At 36.0% G+C, this 21,968-nt stretch overlaps 2 protein-coding genes across 2 annotated transcripts; both read left to right on the top strand.

The window, feature by feature from the left end:
- Positions 1–2,385: 2,385 nt before the first annotated feature.
- LOC117336825 (tigger transposable element-derived protein 6-like) lies at positions 2,386–4,642 on the top strand. Its single transcript, XM_033897512.1, has 6 exons — positions 2,386–2,754; positions 3,065–3,233; positions 3,389–3,523; positions 3,637–3,787; positions 4,120–4,265; positions 4,523–4,642. Exons 1-6 carry the CDS (start codon positions 2,639–2,641, stop codon positions 4,640–4,642), a joined length of 837 nt encoding a protein of 278 aa, XP_033753403.1. The 5' UTR covers positions 2,386–2,638.
- Positions 4,643–12,920: 8,278 nt separating this feature from the next.
- On the top strand, positions 12,921–21,244 carry LOC117329044. Its single transcript, XM_033886740.1, has 5 exons — positions 12,921–13,128; positions 18,219–18,254; positions 18,651–18,797; positions 19,152–19,303; positions 19,706–21,244. The coding sequence occupies exons 1-5, from the start codon at positions 13,050–13,052 to the stop codon at positions 19,814–19,816; spliced, it is 525 nt and encodes a 174-aa protein (XP_033742631.1). The 5' UTR covers positions 12,921–13,049; the 3' UTR covers positions 19,817–21,244.
- Positions 21,245–21,968: the final 724 nt, after the last annotated feature.

Below are 21,968 nucleotides of genomic sequence, written 5' to 3' on the forward strand. Positions count from 1 at the left end.
TTGATTTTTGAGGTTTATCATTGCTCCTTGAATAAATGATATTAAGCTGGCTTGTCATGATTTATGTTTTCATTCAAAACGTTGGTCTTTAAAATATACAAAAGCCTGTGACTTTCCAGGCATGCTTCCTTTTAGCGCTAAAACCTTTGGACGGTTGTGCAAAGTCACAATGAATTAGTGAGAGAATCCACTCCTCCCCGCTCTCAATTTTGTAAAACAGCCAATATATATGTGATATCAACAGTCTTCATTTTGCATTCAAATGCAAGGAAAATGTTTACAATGTTTTGTGTCCTTCTTGGCAAGTCACATAAGCAATCTATAACTAAGAATATGCAAGTGAGCCAGCTTCGTAGTGTTTTTGGGTTTTACTAGTAAGGTTAAAAACACCAATACAAGTTTTATTAATTTCCTTCTAGGTATTGTGTATGATTTTGTATTTTTAAAAGGCGGAACTTGTATATTAGTAATATATCGCATACAAACACTCTTAAGAATTTCGAGTATGCTCAGCATTATTACAAAATGAGGAAGCATAATTCCTTGTTTCTCAAGTATTTTGTTGCCGACAACAAACTTTTAGTGGAAAATGAAGAACTTTCCCAAAGTGAAATTATTCTACCACTGTATGCTTTAGAATTTGTAATGTTTTATATGCTATTAGTATGGAGGTATTGCAAGGAACCTTATACCTGGCCTCATAAATCTAATATCTAGTAAAAAAAAAATCCAAAATCTGGTCAATTGTGATACTTTATATTTTATGTCTGTAAACTATGTACATGTATTCCTGTTTATCAGTAATGCTAATATGTAATTATGCTGTTTGGTGAATAAAAAGATAAAAAAAAAAAGACATTGGAACTGTAATTTGAAAACCCGGGGTCGACACATGTTGATTTGCTTTTTTCTGGGTTTTTTTCTTCTTCAATTTGAAATAATTTTCATACACGAGCATGAATATACTGCTTCCAAATATTCGTTTAGACTATGGCTTTATTTGCATATATCCCGTCGTCGCACCCCACGCCTAATAACGAGGATTATTCTGGATTTCTTATTATACGGTCAATAAGGTATTACGAAATTGCCCATGAAGTGCGAGGTTGCATAAATCCGTACAAACAATTAAGTGGTGTACTGCATTATAAAGGTGCTTTTTTTGTTTTTGTTATATGCATGTATATTTTCTTTTCTTAACAAGTTAAAAAAAATCTACTTTGTCCGTGATCTTACACTTATTTATTTTCCCCATTGTATAGATCTCTATCTTTAATTCGGGGGCCGGGTAGGCTAAGTGGTTAAGGTAACCTACGTGGGGCAGTTGCCTGGTACTGACCGCAGGGCCGGTGGCTTTTTTCTCTGGGTACTCCGGCTTTCTTCCACCTCCAAAACCTGGCACATCCTTAAATGACCCTGGCTGTTAATACGACGTTAAACAAAATAAACCAACCCTATCTTTAATTCTCTCTATTGAAAAAAAGCCACAATAATGCCTTTCAATGATATCCTTATGCATTCGCGTTGTTTTTATACAGCTCGAAATTATCCTTGCGTGCATGTATTTATTTTGTTAAACAGATATCTAATGGTGAACTACTCGAACACAAGTACACAACGTTAACGGTAATCTCGGTTCCAAACGCCCGTGGTGTCAAGAGTAAAACGAAGGGAAATAATTCTGATATATCTATTCCGTACTGGGTCGCGACCAGTTACCGTGAAGTACCAGTTACCGTGATTTCCAGCGCGAACAAGCACGCGCGCGATTTCGCGATGTTGGAGGCTGCTGCGAAAAGAGGATAGAATGGTAAGTTTTCGTTCACTGAAAAATTTCATTTTAATCTATAATTAGAGAAAAATTGTTAACTTTCCTTAGCAGTTTGACTTGTTACTGCTTATGTATCAGGGGGGATCGATGTTATGTCCACTTACTTGCAGATATTCGCAAAAGAAATCAGTGTGTTGTTTGTTTACCAAGCGTCTGTCAAAACTGTCAAACCAAGAAGGGTCATGGTCACGCAAGGGCGCACGCGCCAAGGGAGATCACTCTCACGTCGTACTAATAAAACCGAGGTGTATTATCTGTAACAAGACACGTCTGCTATTTGTCTTCACAGTTTGTGACAAACTGTCGATAAAAAAAAACTATCAATACAATTTTTTAAATATGTCTATTGATTTTGTCTCAAATTTAATATTATGTACATTTCACAAAAATAATAAAAAATGAATAATAAAATAAATATATATAGAGTGCTCTAAATAAATAAATCTGATAATAAAAAATACACATTTCTCTTGATTTTGTCTCAAATTAAACATGTATGTACATTTCAAACAATTGTTTTAAAAAAATGAATAATAAATAAATTGAAGAATATAAATAAATATATATAGAGCGCTCTAAATAAATAAAGTCTGATAAATAAATAATATGATTTAATTTTACATAATCACATTCATTATTTAGTCCAAGAGACAGTATGACTCCAGTCTACTGGCAAAAGCTGTAGGTGCTGTTAAGGCCCGAAAGCTTAATCCAACAACAGCTGCTAAGGAATATGGTGTCCCTAGGCAGACAATAGTGGACAAGCTAAATGCCAAATATGGTAAAAATACATCTGGACCTAGCCGCATGTTGCTAGAGGAAGAAGAAACTGCCTTAGTGGAGTACATCAAATACATGGGCCAACGAGGATTCCCTCTTAATAGACAGCATTTAAGGAGTTATGTGATGGAGATAATAAACAGGTGAATAACAGTATAGATAATAATATTCTGAAGGAGTTAAAATTTGCTTACACATTTTACATATTTTGAGAATACTGGGTGAGAAAAAACCCAAATAATTAAAAACCTTTTTTTTAATGTTAGACTCATTTTATTTTAACATACTGGTTTGTTTTTCAGTATAAATTTTGAAAAAAAAACACCCATTTAACAATTGATTTTTATTTTTACATACTGGGTGTTTTTTGTTCTGTGTAAAATTTGAAAAAAAAAAATCCATTTTAAGAAATGAATGTAAATTAATTACTTTATTATACAATGTATCATGCAGATCACACAGAGAGTCGCTGTTCAACTTGGAGAAAGGTCCTTCTGACAAATGGTGCAGAACATTCATCAACAGTCATAAGGAATTAGCAGAAAAGACCCCACAAGTCAGAGATAGGGGCAGGACAAGAATGTCAAACAAAACCGTTATGGACAACTTTTTCAAGAAGTATGTAAGAACTTGGATTAAGAAATTACGCTTTAATGTAAAGTGAGTGTTCCTGCATGTTGAGGCATTGGATTTTTTTTTATATATTTAGTTAAAATGGGAGGAAAAGACAAATCAATTTTATGGTCATACCTTTTCATTACTTTTTGTTTTTCAGAGGAAACACTAGACAATTTAGGTCTAAGAACAAAGCCAGGTTTGATTTATAACTGTGACGAGACTGGTTTTGTCGACAAACAGGGAAATACCAGGAAAGTGATAGGAGAAAAAGGTCGCCCTTGTATCCAACAACAGGTAAGAAATATAGTGAAATTTAAACATCTGAACATTAATTTGATTACAAGGTTTTGTGGTTTTTCTGATATATTTGAATTCATGTACCTATATGGTAAGTAATTATTTTTCAGGTTCACACAATAGACCACGTAACAGCCCACATGTGCGCGAGTGGAGAGGGAACCATGCTACCGACATTTTTGATATACCAAAAATCTCTTCCCCACAGGCCGTATAGAGAAGATGTGCCCAGATCCTGGATGTTTGGTGTTTCTGAGTCAGGTATTATTGATCAATTATAGTACAACAACATAAAATAAACTGTCCACATTTTATCATAGCAAGCACAACTTTTTTTAAATAAGTTGAATTTGAATATTATATACATTCAAATACAAAATACTCAATTATATTATTAGATACTTTGTTTGATTTAAATTCTTTATCAAGGCATGAAAATTCAGTATTGAAAAATGTATCTCTATATATAAATGTGATGATACACGTGTATGTCTTAACATACAATGGTATTATGAGAGAGCTACATTTAGTTATATTATATGTATATACATATCTTTATTATTATAACAGCTTTCATTCTCTTTGTAACATAGGATACATGGACACAGATTTGTTCCAGATATGGTTCAAAAATATTTTTTTGAAATACTGTTCCAAGGAAAGACCTGTTCTATTATTACTAGATAATCATGACAGTCACATATCAATACCAGTTATTGATATGGCTAGAGCAGAGCGTGTAAGTCAATACAAATAAAATAAATCACCATAACATCAGATACTAAATGAAATTTTCGTTATTTCAAAATTTATTTAGAATTATTATCTATTTACATCAGTTTTATTCACTACATCAGTTTTATTCATTTTATTATTAATCAAATTATTAAAATAACCTCCATGATATAATGAAATGAAATATCTTGTTATTTTAATTGATGAGATTTATGAAAAAAATACAGTAAATATGATGTATATTGCATGTCTTTATTTCAGGTTGAAATCCTTGCCTTCCCAGCACACACCACGCATTTGCTCCAGCCCCTTGATGTGAATATCATTGGGCCTATGAAAGAAAAGATGAAGTCACTGGCCACCTCGATATACAGTATATAATAGCGAAGATTGTCGGAAACAATCGAGATGTTATGCCAACAATAATGATATTTGTTTTGCAGCTTACTTTGCAAATTTTGTCATTGTGTTGGTGTCCGTTTAACATATGCAATTTTCGATTTGATTTTACTAAATCAGAATCTATCCGCTAAGTTCGATAAAATTTGGTAACGTAATAGTTTCTCCAAACAAAATGACTGTTAATTTATTATTTGTTATTATTTATCAGTCCAGATTTGTCTCGACAATGAGAAAATATGCTATAGAATTCTGAACAGGTTATACACTCTAGCAGCTGTGAATATCGTTTTGGATGACATATTGTTTGTTTTGCAGCATGTTACAGATGTATGTTATATGTTTTCCCTAATTTCTGCAGTTCCTATGAATAAACAATACATCTATTGATATAGTTTCAGTGTCTTGTGTTAGACCTGTAATTAGAAAAAAAAATCTTTTAATATTTGCACAAACAAATGCTGTCAAATGGGGTTCATATTTTGATGGGTGGTTGACTCGGCCAACACGGCGTGTGTATGAAATCTCTAGGGGAACTCTGTCAGAGTGTTAAAGGTTAAGCACCATGTCACTAAACAAGTTTAGAAGAAGTGTTGTCTTTTCTGACGTGTTTGTGTTCTTGGGCAAGACACTTAACCCATATTTCTCTGCATAACACGTGAAACAAAAAAATAAAAACAAAAAAACAAAAGAAAAAGTAAGCGATCTTACAGTTCCTTTTTATTTCAAGGAAATAAAACAGAAAACAGCGGCTTGGTCATGTAAAAAACTTTTTGTATTTTTTTTGTACAATCAGAAAATAACAACACTTTTACATACGTTGCCATATACATCTTGTAACATAGATGAACGAGTGTTATTGAGACAAGTGTTGACAGACACATATACTAGTACTAAGTATATATTTATGTGTGTCTGTCAACATGGTATATATACTAGTCAGGATACTAGAGCTGGACTAGCCTGCTTTATGGTATTATTTTATTCATGTCAATATTGTCAATTCTATAGTTAACTGCCAGACGTACATCAGGGACTCATATTTCATATTTAAGCCAAATTTCTAAAATTTGCAGTTTACTTCTGGAAAAATCTTTCCCAATTCACCAATTTTCTTCCCAGAATGACATAAAAGGCCCTTTCCCAAACCAGTGAGAAAAGTCCTGTACAATCATATTGTATCAGGCTGTCAAAGCCTGTGTTAGTACGCGTGCGGATACAAGTTGTCGTTACTCAGGCCAACAACAACCATACAAATGTAGGTAGAGATTGACACGGATAATTAGCATTGAACTCCATTTTTATTTTGTGAATGTGCAAGGTCTAGTTACGATAACTGTTAAGAAAAAGATTAGAGCTTGAGAAACCTTTGCTCAATAGATTCAGAGGGCGCAAGAAACCCATCAGAAATAGCACTAGGATTGTAAGGGAAAATCCCACAAGCCTTGAATCCATGTTTAATGTTACTTTTTATGAACGCCGACTTCAAAGCAGACTCCAAGAGTCCAGGAAAACTCCATTTAGACACGGAATTCAAAGGGTTCTGACTCAAGAATTAGGAACATAGGAACAAACCTGATTGTATGCCGAGCTAAATGGCCCAAGCACAAATCTGTCAAGGGGCTGCAAAATGTGCATTGTATGAGGCGGAACACACAAAATATGAACATTTTCTCGTGCTAATTCTAGAATGGCCAATGATTCGTGTGATGAATGGCCGTCGAGTATGAGAAGTTGTGGGCATTTTTCGACAAAGTTCTTGAGAAAAACGTCCCGAAACCACTTCTCACCGATTTGGTCATTCATCCATCAATTTTCTTGTATCGTCCACATATATATAGACATATGCCAGTGACGCTGCCTTGGTGTTAAAACCATGCAGTAAAGCTGTTGTTTTCCCCTTGATAACAAACATAATTACCACCAGCACTCACACTGGCCATTATGGAGACGCCTGTCTTCCCTACAACATTCTTTAAGCCCCTTTCCGCTATTGCCTTAACAGGGGTGAGCTTAAAACAACGCCCAGTTTCGTCACAGTTCCATATGCTGTCGGGGTTGAAAGCTACATGTAGATCTAACTGTCGGAATTGTTCTCCAAGTGTTCTCATGTATTTCTCAACAACGGTAAGATTTAGCATCCTTGCCCTGGAAGAGGACAACTTATCCGGACGTCTGATTGCCAGTTCCGAGGGACGCTTTTTTTAGTCCTTGCCTCCATTGGTTAGACGAGGACAACTGTTTTTAATAGGAATTGTCCTCCATCGTCAACACAGATCCCCTTGTCCTCAAAAACAGTTGCCTACGCGTAACTCCCATATCCTGCCTAGAGTAGAGGTCTCCTTCACACTGGAGACTCTTTTTTAGTCCTTGCCTCCATTGGTTAGACGAGGACAATTGTTTTTAATAGGAATTGTCCTCCATCGTCAACACAGATCCCCTTGTCCTCAAAAACAGTTGCCTACGCGTAACTCCCATATCCTGCCTAGAGGTCTCCTTCACACTGGAGACCATTTTCCCCCCTCAATCTCCACCGGAAGTGCCGGTCTTCTCCCTAGTTTAGGACTCTCTCCGTACATGTAATGTTGACTTTAGGATTGGAAACTTTTCAGACTTTTCGAACGAATATTCCCTCCGATCTCACAGCTTCAACTGTCTTGTCAACATTAACAGGATCGTGCAAAAGTCTCTTTTTTGTGTTTGTGTACTTATTGGCATCTCATCATCAAACTTTATTTCCTCCCAAAGGAGGTAAGTGGAATACAACAAAATCGACAGAAAAAAAATAAGGAATATCAAAATAAGTGAAGAGTTCATTTAGCGCGCTTTCCATGAGTAGCTACTATGTAGCTTACTCAATATCGCGTACTTACATCAGAATCAGGGCGAGAATAAGCGCGTGACGCTAACGACGAATCGAGCCGCCTTCATAAGGAAGCGATTCCTGCAAATGTCATCATCAAATGGAATGTTCTTACTAGCGCCTAGTAGGACTTGAACAAATGATACGTTGTTCTCGCAAGTCACGATGTTGAAAACACGTGGGCCAAAATCGTTCAGAATATCTTGTAGGAAAAGGTTCACGTGATTCCCTGAAGTGGGGGCAGATGGAGCTGCTATGCACGATGACATCGCTGAAGGGCTGGTTGCACAAGACACACACTGCACTAACATGGCTTGAGGTCAATGTTGCACATAACGATTAAATTATCTGGGTGTCTGGTAGAGATTCCGCGACTTGCCACATAACGTAAGGTCCATATGAGCAGTGGCACGCGCGAAACAACTCAAAATCGCGATCAGATGCCATGCGATCCTGTAAGGCTTTGTTTTCGGTACTAGATATAGCCGCCTTTACTAGACGTTTCCATTGTCGTTTCGGAGGAAAGACGTAGGTTTGAGTATATGTAACAAGGTAAGGAAATAGTTTATATCTCTGGAGCACACTGGTTATATCTGGGAAGTACCCGTTGGCGCGAGGACATCCAGGTTTGAAGGCATGCGCGCTAAGAAAATCCTTTTAACCAGAAAAGAGCAGTCAAGGGAGATAACTTTCTGTAAGAAACACAGCTTTCTCCTGTCAATTTCCGCGGATATTCTAAATAAACCAAGCATTGGTTCTACCATATCCGATCTGGCCCGCCGATGAACACAGAGGATAAGTTTGGCAGCGTAGTGCTGGAAGCGTGTTAGCTTGGTAATATCACTTACGGTAAGGTTTACCAAATGTTCACATCCGTAAAGAATAGACGGCAAAACGACTTTCTTATATAAGCTGGCCTTGATAAGAGGATTAATGGCGGTAGATGGGCAAATGCCAATTATCGAGTGGAGTGTTCTTCTTCCTTTGTCACACGCAGTTTGTACTCTTTCCATGTTGGACATCGTAGATGAGATTATTGTCCCAAGGTGAACCTGGGATACAGCGGTCTCTATGCTGTCAGAACCAAGTCTCCAGGCAAAGTTCGGGCGGATCGGAATAAAGTTACCAACTACAACAATTTTACATTTCGAGTTATTAAATTCGAATTTCCACTTTTCACTATAAGTCTAACATATATCCAGGAGTCTTTGAAGAGCTAGAGGTGACGTACTTATCAACGTAATGTCGTCGGCAAGAGTCGGATTACCAGTATTAAGAATCGCAACATTCGCACGGTTTTGACTATTTTCTAGAAGATCAAGAAGATTGCCTATGAATGACTGGTATAAAAACGTAGATAATACACCGCCTTGCCTAACACCAGATCCAACATAAAACCACTGTGACGTCATGCCACGTCACAGCACTCATCATGTCCGTGTAGGAGTCTCGAATGGTGTTAAAGAGATTACCAGTGATTCCGAGATTGTGAATTTTGTGGAGAAGTCCAGCGTGCCAAACAGTGTCAAAAGCCTTTTTGATATCCAAAAATGCTATAAAAACTTTACTATTCAGTTCAAGATTATGATGGATAGTTTCTTGCAGGGTATATGTGGCAGATGAACATCCTAGGGATTTTCTTAAGCCGTTTCGTTGTGCGTTCGGAAATACGGTATCTGAAGTGACTAATGAATCCTGTATGCGAACACTGATGACTTTTTCAAAAAGTTTATAGATGCATCAAAGAAGGGAGATGGGCCTATAACTTGCCGGATCACCACGGGACTTAGTACCACCTTTAAATATTGGAAGAATAATGCCTATTTTCCAGATAGTTGGGTCGTGTTCCAACTCCATGCACTTGGTGAAAAGCTTCAGTATACACAGTATTAGAGTTCGGCCTCCATACCTTAAATGTTCATTCTGTATACTGTCTACACCCGGGGCTTTTCCTAGCTTTAGACTTCTAATTGCCCGTTCGATTTCAGAAAACACTGGTTTTCTGTTCAGTTCTTCTGTATCAAGAACATCAGTAGGACACACAAGTTTATACAATATTTACAGGCCACATCAAACTGATTATTCTAAATTAACTATTAAAATCAACTGACAGTTACATTACTGAGTCCATAATCTCAATAAGGCAGTTTGAACTGACATTAGCGACCTAAGCTCTCTCCTTACCACGCCCAAGTGTTGACAGACACATATACTAGTATATATTTATACCAGTCAGGATACTAGAGCTGGACTAGCCTGCTTTATGGTATTATTTTATTCATGTCAATATTGTCAATTCTATAGTTAACTGCCAGACGTACATCAGGGACTCATATTTCATATTTAAGCCAAATTTCCAAAATTTGCAGTTTACTTCTGAAAAAATCTTTCCCAATTCACCAATTTTCTTCCCAGAATGACATAAAAGGCCCTTTCCCAAACCAGTGAGAAAAACCCTGTACAGTCATATTGTATCAGGCTGTCAAAGCCTGTGTTAGAACGCGTGCGGATACAAGTTGTCGTTACTCAGGCCAACAACAACCATACATATGTAGGTAGAGATTGACACGGATAATTAGCATTGAACTCCATTTTTATTTTGTGAATGTGCAAGGTCTAGTTAGGATAACTGTTAAGAAAAAGATTAGTGCTTGAGAAACCTTTGCTCAGTAGATTTAGAGGGCGCAAGAAACCCACCAGATATAGCACTAGGATTGTAAGGGAAAATCCCACAAGCCTTGAATCCATGTTTAATGTTACTTTTTATGAACGCCGACTTCAAAGCAGACTCCAAGAGTCCAGGAAAACTCCATTTAGACACGGAATTCAAAGGGTTCTGACTCAATAATTAGGAACATAGGAACAAACCTGATTGTATGCCGAGCTAAATGGCCCAAGCACAAATCTGTCAAGGGGCTGCAAAATGTGCATTGTATGAGGCGGAACACACAAAATATGAATGACATTTTCTCGTGCTAATTCGAGAATGGCCAATGATTCGTGTGATGAATGGCCGTCGAGTATGAGAAGTTGTGGGCATTTTTCGACAAAGTTCTTGAGAAAAACGTCCCGAAACCACTTCTCACCGATTTGGTCATTCATCCATCAATTTTCTTGTATTGTCCACATATATATAGACATATGCCAGTGACGCTGCCTTGGTGTTAAAACCATGCAGTGAAGCTGTTGTTTTCCCCTTGATAACAAACATAATTACCACCAGCACTCACACGGGCCATTATGGAGACGCTTGTCCTCCCTACAACATTCTTTAAGCCCTTTTCCGCTATTGCCTTAACAGGGGTGTGCTTAAAACAACGCCCAGTTTCGTCACAGTTCCATATGTTGTCGGGGTTGAAAGCTACATGTAGATCTAACTGTCGGAATTGTTCTCCAAGTATTCTCACGTATTTCTCAACAACGGTAAGATTTAGCATCCTTGCCCTGGAAGATGACAACTTATCCGGAGGTCTGATTGCCAGTTCCGAGGGACGCTTTTTTTTTAGTCCTTGCCTCCATTGGTTAGACGAGGACAACTGTTTTTAATAGGAATTGTCCTCCATCGTCAACACAGATCCCCTTGTCCTCAAAAACAGTTGCCTACGCGTAACTCCCATATCCTGCCTAGAGGTCTCCTTCACACTGGAGACCATTTTTTCCCCTCAATCTCCACCGGAAGTGCCGGTCTTCTCCCTAGTTTAGGACTCTCTCCGTACATGTAATGTTGACTTTGGGATTGGAAACTTTTCAGACGCTTTTCGAACGAATATGCCCTCCGATCTCACAGCTTCAACTGTCTTGTCAACATTAACAAGATCGTACAAAAGTTTCTTTTTTTTGTGTTTGTGTTCTTATTGGCATCTGAAATAAGGTTATTAAATTGTAAATTATCATACCATAGAACTACATAAATTATATTGTACGTACGGGAGTCAAATATAGGTCTAATCTGCATTGAACAGCAAGATAAAAGTTATTAAATTTTGCACTTTTTTTCTGGCGGATAAATCATATAATATAGGCCTAATAAGCTGAGTATTTATGTTATCGAGTGGTGTCCGGTATTATACAGTGCAGTGTACATATAAATTATGGTAATGTATTAGAGCAAGGGTACGTAATTTCGCACAGTACGTAAATTCGCACACCTGACGATTTTTTGCGTTTTTCCTCTAAGTGGTCGAGGACTGTGCTTTTTTGTTTATATGTTGACTAATGCCAACCTTTAGTGGAACATTTGCCATTTTAAGTACATCTTTTCAGATAAAGTTCGTTTTGAAAACAAATTTTAATTGATTCCACTCTCTTCCGATAAAATTGATACCGGATGATTAAATATTTTATTTAAAATAACCCTAATTGTTGATTGGCGTGTGATTTTGGAAATATTTAGGGAAAATATTATTTGATCAGATTATAAACAAAACTAAATACAAATCCATAACTTATAGCAGCGCTGACCTGTAGACACCCCGTCATTTTCACCGCCTTGTTTACATTACCTCCGTAGGGAGCGGTCATTATTTGAAGCTAAAATGGCGGTAAATTAACACTTTCTAATTTCACATTATTTTGTTTTTAAAGATTTTTTTAATCATGGCATTGGGCTTAATCTTAGTTAGGATGGTGTTTGTCTACAAGATGACTGGAAACTATTTTTACCAACAAAATTAAATAAGTTAGATGGGTGTGCGAAATTACGTTCCCGATCGTCTTCAAACCCAGCAATAAACACAAGTTAACAACAGCTCCCATGCGCAGTGATACGTGTGCGCATATCAGGTTGCACACTTGTATGTTACGAAGCATTTGTACATGTAACAATGTGAGGTATTCTTTCTTGATTTGAAATTGATTTGATGGAAATGTAGTTAAATACATACCGAAAGTGTGCGAAATGACGTACCCCCACTCTAACGTCACACGACCCCATTTGGTACAATTTTTACCGGACCCTTCCTGTAGATCTACTAGCTCTAGACTCTAACGTTAGATCTATATATTTTTTGTTTTTGTTGTTTATGAAAATATAGATATAACTCTACAATTATCAACAATACAACACATTTATATATATCTAAACATCAGTTACATACCTTTAAACGAACAGAGTGTGCAGCAACCTCAACTTCAACCGGCCTTGAAATTCCCGGTTTACTACTTCAATACGTCACGTGACTATTCCAGTCCGGATCTTACGTTTTTTGTTCGTATCGACCTACGACAGGAAAACCGCTTCAAGTCAAGGCAAGGCAGGATGACATAGATAAGAAACAAAACAAGAGGTTGAAAAGGCTTTAATAGGCACTGTCCGGTATTATGTGCATTAAGCCTATCCTGAATGGTTTTATATTTTCCGCCTTTATGTAAAACATCTGATTGACTCAGACGCAGAAATTGTATAACAACACTTCCGGTAACTAGACGCTACGTGTCTCTCACAGAGTGGTCCGAATTTTGTCTGGAAACATAAAGATTTCTTCACTCCTGACAATATACAGATAAGACAGTACCACAGCATAGAAAATGCACTATCTTTTTGTGATAATCGCAACTGTATCAGTTGTAATGGCTCACGATTCATTGCCAGCGGACTTATCAAAAGGTAAGTAACGTTATATTGTTGTAGGCCAAGTCAAGTGTACACAATTATCAGCTGATCATAGGACGTAACGGATGCAGTCAAATAGTCCTACTGTATATTGTATGTGATGATGTGCAGGCACTCCAACACGTCCTCTCAATACAGAGGAGAAAATTCTATAAACTCAGGCGCATTGGTGTACATGTAAGTGATAACGTGTTTTTAAACAATACACTGGCAAATGATATCCAACGGTTCTCCAGATATTGGAGGAATATAAAGAACAAGAACAATGGCAGTTTACACAAATTTATAAACCTTACCACTATTCAATTTTGCGATTGATCACAATGTCAGAATAAGGTTCACTTATCTTTGTTTCACCGTGTCTGTCATTGCCATTGGATTACACTGCTATGTATGGTTTATTAATTTGTGTAAAATGTAGACAGTCTCCGTTTGAAATTTTTGTTTGCATTTATAGTTTATCATGTGAATATCTTGGGATCTTAATGAGAAAATGACGTTTTGTCTGCTTCTTGTTTAGATGCTTTTCATTACTTACCTGTAACCCATTGTGTCTTGAGTTCAGGGGGATTTTGATCCTCTAATGAGAGTTACAGTGCATCCTTAAGCTTGCAAATCTACAAATATATATTCCTGTAATTCCAAACCTGATAAATATAGTCTGCTAAAACTGCCCATAGTTGCAAGCTCCAGACACATGCAGGAACATGCCTAGTCTAATATTATATGGAATTAACCATAAATACCTATATTAATATACATGTATATGCATTTATTCTGCAACTTGCATCTGCATTGTCGGAATACACCCACCGCATGTATTTTTGCTGTATTTGGCAGTGACAAAAAACAGCTCTCTTTTAGAATCTTAGCACATGCATCAATTCGACTGACTAACTTATAAATGAAAAGAAAGCATCAATTCGACTGACTTACTTATAAATGAAAAGTTTTAAAGACGAATATATATTTGGGATATTGTAATTTTATTGATACCGTTTCACTTAAAAATGCTTATTTTTTATGACTGTTTCAGCAAAAATAGAATACATGGTCACTAGCTGTCTTAAAATATCAGCTGTATTTTTGGCTCGGGCAGAGAGACAAAAGTGGCTGGTTCGCCACTTTTGTCTTTCTTTACCCTTGCCAAAATACGTACAGCTTACATTTTAAGACACATACTGACCATGTATTCTCTATGTATCTGCTCCAAAATTCTGACCAGGTGCCTGTTTATGTGACCTGTCAGAATTTCGGAGTTTGCGATTTTCTGATTATTGGCAATTTTATCGGTTTAACACACTATTTTTTCTGGTCATTAGAAGCTAAAGATTTGTTGGACCATCCTTAGTTTCTGCCAGATCCATGTTCTGTTTTTAGAAACTGCCAGACAGAAGTTTGTGCTCAAATTGATCTGCTAGGTCTATACATACTGTTGCCATTTAATTTCATTATATACCTTTACACATGTAAATAAGTACTTTAGGCCACGCCAAATTAATAACTTGTTCTTTGGGAAATCGAAAAAATAAAAGAAGAGCGATCGAGAGCAAGCAAATTTTTTTTTGTCAGAAATTTTATTTACAGATTTTAAGAGGGAAAGGGTCCCGATGAATGTGTGAGCAATATTTTTTCCTCCATTTTTAGCTCACCTGGTCCGAAGGACCAAGGTCCGTCCGTCAACAATTGACTTATTTGACTTCTTCATAACCGCTGATCAGAATTTGAACAAATTTGGTCAGAAGCATCCCTATGGGTAGGGGACTCAAAATTATACAAATGATGGGGCTGACCCCCTGGGGGCCTCTGGGGCGGGGCCAAAAGGGGTCAATTTGGCACTATTGATATAAACGACTTCTTCTCTGAAACCAAGCTATGGCTATCGCTCATATTTGCCTGGTGGCATCACTATGGGGTGGGGATTCAAAATTGTACAAATGATGGGGCTGACCCTCCAGGGGCCTGAGGGGTGGGGCCAAATATGGTCAATCGGACTATATTCATATAATTGACTTCTTCTCTGGAACCAAGCAATGGATATCTCTCATATTTTACTGGTAGCATCACCTTGGGGTAGGAATTCGAAATTGTACAAATGACGGGGCCGATCCCCCAAGGGGCCTGAGTTGCGGGACCAAATATGGTCAATCGGGCTATATTCATATAATTGACTTCTTCTCTGGAACCAAGCAATGGAATAATAACTACGCTTGACTATTGACCAAATTGCAATAAATTGCAATGCTAGATCTCAAAATGAAATTGTATACATGCATGTACATCCTGGAAGATAGATGGAAAACAATACTGATTATTATATTACAACAAATTTACATTTCAACTCTGCACACACAGACAGAGCAATGGTTTTATAAGATATTTCTATTGATTCAAGTTTCAAATGCTTAGCTGATATTTTTAGCCCACCATCATCAGATGGTGGGCTATTCAAATCGCCCTGCGTCCGTGGTCCGTGGTCCGTCCGTCCCTCCGTCCGTCCGTAAACAATTCTTGTTATCGCTAATCCTCAGAAAGTACTGAAGGGATCTTTCTCAAATTTCATATGTAGGTTCCCCTTGGTGTCTAGTTATGCATATTGCATTTTGAGACCAATCGGAAAACAAGATGGCCGACAGGCAGCCATCTTGGATTTTGACAATTGAAGTTTGTTATCGCTATTTCTCAGAAAGTACTGAAGGGATCTTTCTCAAATTTCATATGTAGGTTCCACTTGGTGCCTAGTTACGCATATTGCATTTTGAGACCGATCAGAAAACAAGATGGCCGACAGACAGCCATCTTGGATTTTGACAATTGAAGTTTGTTATCGCTATTTCTCAGAAAGTAATGAAGGGATCTTTCTCAAATTTCATATGCAGGTTCCCATCGGTGCCTAGTTATGCATATTGCATTTTGAGACTGATCAGAAAACAACATGGCCGACAGGCAGCCATCTTGGATTTTGACAATTGAAGTTTGTTATCACTATTTCTCAGAAAGTAATGAAGGGATCTTTCTGAAATTTCATATGCAGGTTCCCCTCGGTGCTTAGTTATGCATATTACATTTTGAGACTAATCAGAAAGCAACATGGCCGACAGGCAGCCATCTTGGATTTTGACAATTGAAGTTTTGTTATCGCTGTTTCTCAGAAAGTACTGAAGGGATCTTTCTCAAATTTCATATGTAGGTTCCTCTTGGTGCCTAGTTATGCATATTGCATTTTGAGACTGATCAGAAAACAACATGGCCGACAGGCAGCCATCTTGGATTTTGACAATTGAAGTTTGTTATCGCTATTTCTCAGAAAGCACTGAAGGGATCTTTCTGAAATTTCATTTGCAGGTTCCCCTCGGTGCCTAGTTATGCATATTGGATTTTGACAATTGAAGTTTGTTATCGCTATTTCTGAGAAAGTACTGAAGGGATCTTTCTCAAATTTCATATGTAGGTTCCCCTCAGTGCCTAGTTTTTCATATTGGGACCAATCCGAAAACAACATGGCCGACAGACAGCCATTATCGCTAAATCTTAAATTTTATATATAGGTTCCCCTTGTTTGAAAAGTACTAGAGGGCTGTTTCTGAATTTACACAGATTAGTAAGACTTAGAGGAAGGGAAAAGTAGAGAAAAGATCAGTCTGACATAGAACCTATAAAGATCATTCAATGGTGGGCGCCAAGATCCCTCTGGGATCTCTTGTAATCTTCTCCAGATTATGGAGTGGCATGTCAGATGCTGCTCATGTTAATCGGCTTGATGAATAAATCGCAAAATGTTTCATCATCGTTAGCATCCTTAGACATTTGTGCAGTTGCACCCTTACTACACTTACCTAGGTACTATCAAAACACTCATATTAATTTTAAAAGTATGCCCGAAGTTGGTTTCCTGTATTATTTATTTTGTTGTGGACCTATATCTTGTTTTCCCTCATGGTTTCTGTCATCCAGTTTTTGTTATTATTCATCGGAATCAATGAGACAGGGAAAAAGGACGGAAAATGGGGAAAATAATTCTGGATTTGCCAATTTTTTCGGAGGTGCCTGGCAAAATTTGTTTTTATTTTTTTCTGAACAAGGATATTTTAGGAGCGGGATTCCCAACAAACAACTGATTAATTTGGTATGGCCTTATGTATAATTTTAAAGCTCATGAATGCTAAATTGAGTAACAGTTCACTCAGTAAGCAGTTTACAATTATTGACTGGGGCTGAGGACAACAGCGATTTTGTTAGCACCTATAATATAAGATCCTACAGCTGACTATTGCCTGAAGCAAAGCGGAGGGCAATAGTCAGAGTAAAGGGTGCCAACAAAATTGTTGTTGCCCTCGGTCCCAGTCAATAATTGCTTACTTCTATCAGCTTGAATGTTGTGAACACAACATTAAAACGAAAAATGAACGACTATCCATTTTAATTTTATGGGTTACATGATGATACATTATTTATAAATGTTATTTCCAATAAAGCAGTTTTAAAACAAAGTATAACCCCATATTTTAATGACCTGCATACTTTATTACAATCTCTGCATTGTATTCAAATCATAGATCATTTCTGTGCATAAAATTGATATATGTACTCTGTTACTACAATGTATTAATACCAAGTTGGGAACGGTTTTCTCCCAATCCCAAACGGTCTTGATTTTGCCAGAATTCTTTTACAATCAAGTGTGCTTTATTAAAATAAAATAAAAATTTTGGATCATACTATATTTTTTTTTACAAATTTATTGGGTTTTTTTACCTTCTAAAAACCTGCCCAGTAATTTCAGAGGCTGTAAAATCATTTAAAATTTGGTGAAAAATGAAAACTATTAAAACAAAAGTTGTTTCTTATGACCAACAGAGGTAGGGTTATAACTTAGTGTAATATTCCAAAATCCAAAATTTTGTTGTTTAATATATATGTACACAGTACTAAGGGTGCACTGATAAAATACAAAGTCGCTTTGAAAATGGTGATTTTCCGACAGAGTTCCCAACCTGATTAACTGTGAACAATAAACATTATCAACAAGGCATGTACAAAGTGTGTAATCTGTACTGAATTAATTATGATTTTTTTTCTTTTAGAAATGTACTGTACAGGATGTAAAGCCACGATGAATGGTAAAGTCAAACAATTTATGAAAACAATCATTTTTTTATCACTTTATGTAGTTGTTAATATCCTTGATTCCAATTTTGATATGCAATCAACTGTTGGAGAAAAGTGATGTCTTTAATGATGGTACTTTAGACAGATCCCAATATAGAAAAAGTTTTTGATAAAGAAATGTTTTGTTGAGATTGATAGAATAATAGTGGGTGATGCAATAGGTTCACTGAATCTCTTATTTTAAAGGCTATTTTGGATTTGAAATGTTTTTGAGTTACATTTGATTATAAACTGAGTTATGTGATGCATGCATTTAAAAAGAAATAAAGCTGAATTCCAATGAAAAAAAGACTTTACCTCCCCCAAAAATGACTGTTCTTTTACATTTATGTGACTTATAATCACAGAGCTCCAAAGGGTGTTGCAGTATCACATCTCTGAGAAAATGGAGAAGAGAGTGAAAGATGCATTGGGAAAAGTGTGTCATGAAGATTACTTCCAAAACTACGAGTACAGTGCTAAAAAGCTAGTAAAAGCATGCAAGCACTTGATGGGTAAGTACAAAAAACCTATACAAATACAGCTCTGAAAAGTTTGTCAAAGTATGTTACCACATAAAGATCATAACTCCTAATTGTACAAATTACCTAACCTACTATACGTGCTACGATAAACACATAAAATTAACTAAAAGTAAGTACAAAATTTACTGCTACATCACACCTGCAAACACTCCCAGTTTTGGAGTGAAAGTCTTAATCTATTTACCTTATTATTAATGCACAAATAAAAGGAATATTAAAATGTAAGATTGGTCTGTTATGAGTATGATACCTTGTTGGGAGACATGTCCTGTTATCTTCAGGATATGCAGAATATGTTAACACCAGGCTGATAAACTTTTGTAGACAATCATCAAGGTGACCTGGTGCCCCTGTTGGAGGATTACTTTAGTAAGAAGAGTCGTAAGGGACAATCCTACTTGTACATTGCCCACATCGTCTGCAACAAAGAGACATTTGCCTGTGGTGGTGTGGAGGAGGAGGACGATGATCCCAGGGTGAGTGTTGAATTGTTAGGCCCGGCTTATGGGAAATGGACAAAATGGTACAGAAATCATGGTAAATACCATGTATGGCAATTGTTTTATGTCACTGAAACATACACAAATCACCAAAACCTGACTATAATCAGGTCGCTGTGACCTTCATTTCAAGGTCATTGGCCGATTCAGTGGGAAACTTTGAATTTAGTCTTTTCTTTGTTGTAACTTTTGAACAGTTAAAATTTCTTGATGAAATTGAAAGTTTAAACATATGTACATGTATATAATTTAAACATAATTTCAGGGAAATAAGAGGAAATGGGAGACATATGTTTTTGTTCACAAAAAGTAATAATATCTGATTGTAACTACTATGTACATGTACAGTATATGGTCATTGTTATGATTATGTTACAGAAAGGAAAGATTGTCTACAATGATGACAAAGATGACTTTGATATCCATTTTGGGGAAAATGTTAAGATGATGAAACCAGTGCAGGAGTCACAAGCTAGAGAGGAACTTTAAAGGCTATGTTTGTATTAAGAAATACTGTAGTTTAGACTTGATGTTAGATAAACTTATATTTCATGTTTATGTGTATTACATATATATATAAAGTGCACATGTGTATTTATTCTAACAACGTCCCGGATCACAAACAACATTACATTGAAAACGTATATATATATATAAAATAATATTATGCAAGCAAATGATTAAGATTTCATATAAAAGCATAATACTTTCTATGGCAAGAAATATTTATTTGGAAAACAGTTGTAAGGGAGATAACAAGGAGTATTTATAATGTGTTAGGTCTTGCTACATGTATAATGCAAAACCATTGAGTGTATTTTAGATAACTTTATTTTTGTTCATATTCATTTTTATTGTTGTTAGTTCTATGTAAAATATAATTTACAAGTTATGCTGATAATATTCCACACCAATTGATGTACAACATCAGAGAAACACAAAGGCTCCTTTTATATATAAGAAATATTTTATCAATATGTTTAATCATAAATTGATGTAGCTACATGTACCTCATAATAAAATGTTTCTGGAGATACAAAAATGTATTGTTTTTCCAAACATACACATATGTATTTCTGGCTGTGGAATCATTTAATCAAGATGCCACACTTGATTTTCAGGAAAACTTCATACATCTTTTTGTTGTAGATTTTGACCATGCAATAAAAGCATTCCAGTTCTTTAACTGTAGTTAAAATATCCTGAATATTTTATCTCGCTGTCAGTTTTCTGAAGTTGATGATAAATGTACTGAGGTGAGACAACATTCCAGTCCTGTGTATTATTACGCAACCTTTAGTTAGTCATGATCATGTTGACTGGTCACTGTCTGCAAATCAATATGCCATAATGATGAAATCCTGGTTATGTACACAATGTCTGTCTTTATTGTGTAGATTTGTTAATGTTGATTGGACATTTTCTGTAAATCTAATATGCCATAAGGTTAAAATCTTGGTGAGATTTGTTATTATTGTCTTGTAGTGACAACAAAGACAGAAATTTATGTAATACCTTAATCTGTTCTAATACTCATTTTCAAAATGACATTATATAGATTTTGAAATTTATATATTTAAGAATTAATTAAATCTATAAAAGACCATGTGCTTGTAATTTTGCTACATAATCAAAATTAAAAATAAAAGTGTTTTAATTACTGCTTATTCCTTCAAGACAAACTTTATTGAATGTGAATGTGATGTTAATTGTGATTGTTATCAGAACACTTTTTTTGTAATGATCCAAATTTTCTATTTTTATACTGATTTATACCTTAATTGTGATACAATCTTTACAAGTTTTAGGTGACGGTTCTCATCTGTCACATCAGACAGATATCTGTTCTATTTTTACTTATTGTTTGAGCATATTATAGGTTTTTGTTGTTTGCAATAAAATATATTTATACTTGAATTATTTGTTTTTCATTTGTTCATATTTGTTTCCAAAACGTTGCTTTCTGATGTATTCAATATGAGTTTAATGGGACGATGAAGTCATTGGTCATGTGCGACTTGAATTTATACAGAAGCCAGAATCGGAGTAATCTTTGAGGGCTACAAGTATAAGACCAGGTAGTCAGGAAGGCTAAGTGTCTTCCTCTTCACCACGGCACCTGACATTGAAATTTAGATCGCAGGTTACAGTTGAGTGTAGACTAAAGGTTACACCCAAATGCTCTCCGAGTGCACTCCATTTGGACTTGGAGTGCACTCCAGGTATGGACTCCAGGTAAACTTGGAGTGCACTCCAAGTGGACTCCGAGTCTACCTGGAGTCCTATAAGACACCATGTCTGCCCCGGGTCTATAATCAGACTATATCATATATATATATATATATATTAATACTTTGATGCTTTTAATATAATGTATATATAAATAAATAGATTTTTACAAATCACTTTTGTTCTGTTAATATTACTATTAACATTTGTTTAGTCTACTAGGAATATTTATTGCTTATTATTTCATATTTTATTATTTCAATTAGAATATTTATTTCTGTACACATATCATGACTTTAAAGGAAGTTTAGATAATGTATCTATATTATGTTATTGATTATTCAAAATATTGAAAGTTTACAGTATTGTTGTGAAACAGCATTGTATTTTACGTACGGTTCCGAGGATTCCG

Source organism: Pecten maximus, chromosome 1, assembly GCF_902652985.1.
Source record: "Pecten maximus chromosome 1, xPecMax1.1, whole genome shotgun sequence".
Taxonomy (NCBI): Eukaryota; Metazoa; Mollusca; class Bivalvia; order Pectinida; family Pectinidae; genus Pecten; species Pecten maximus.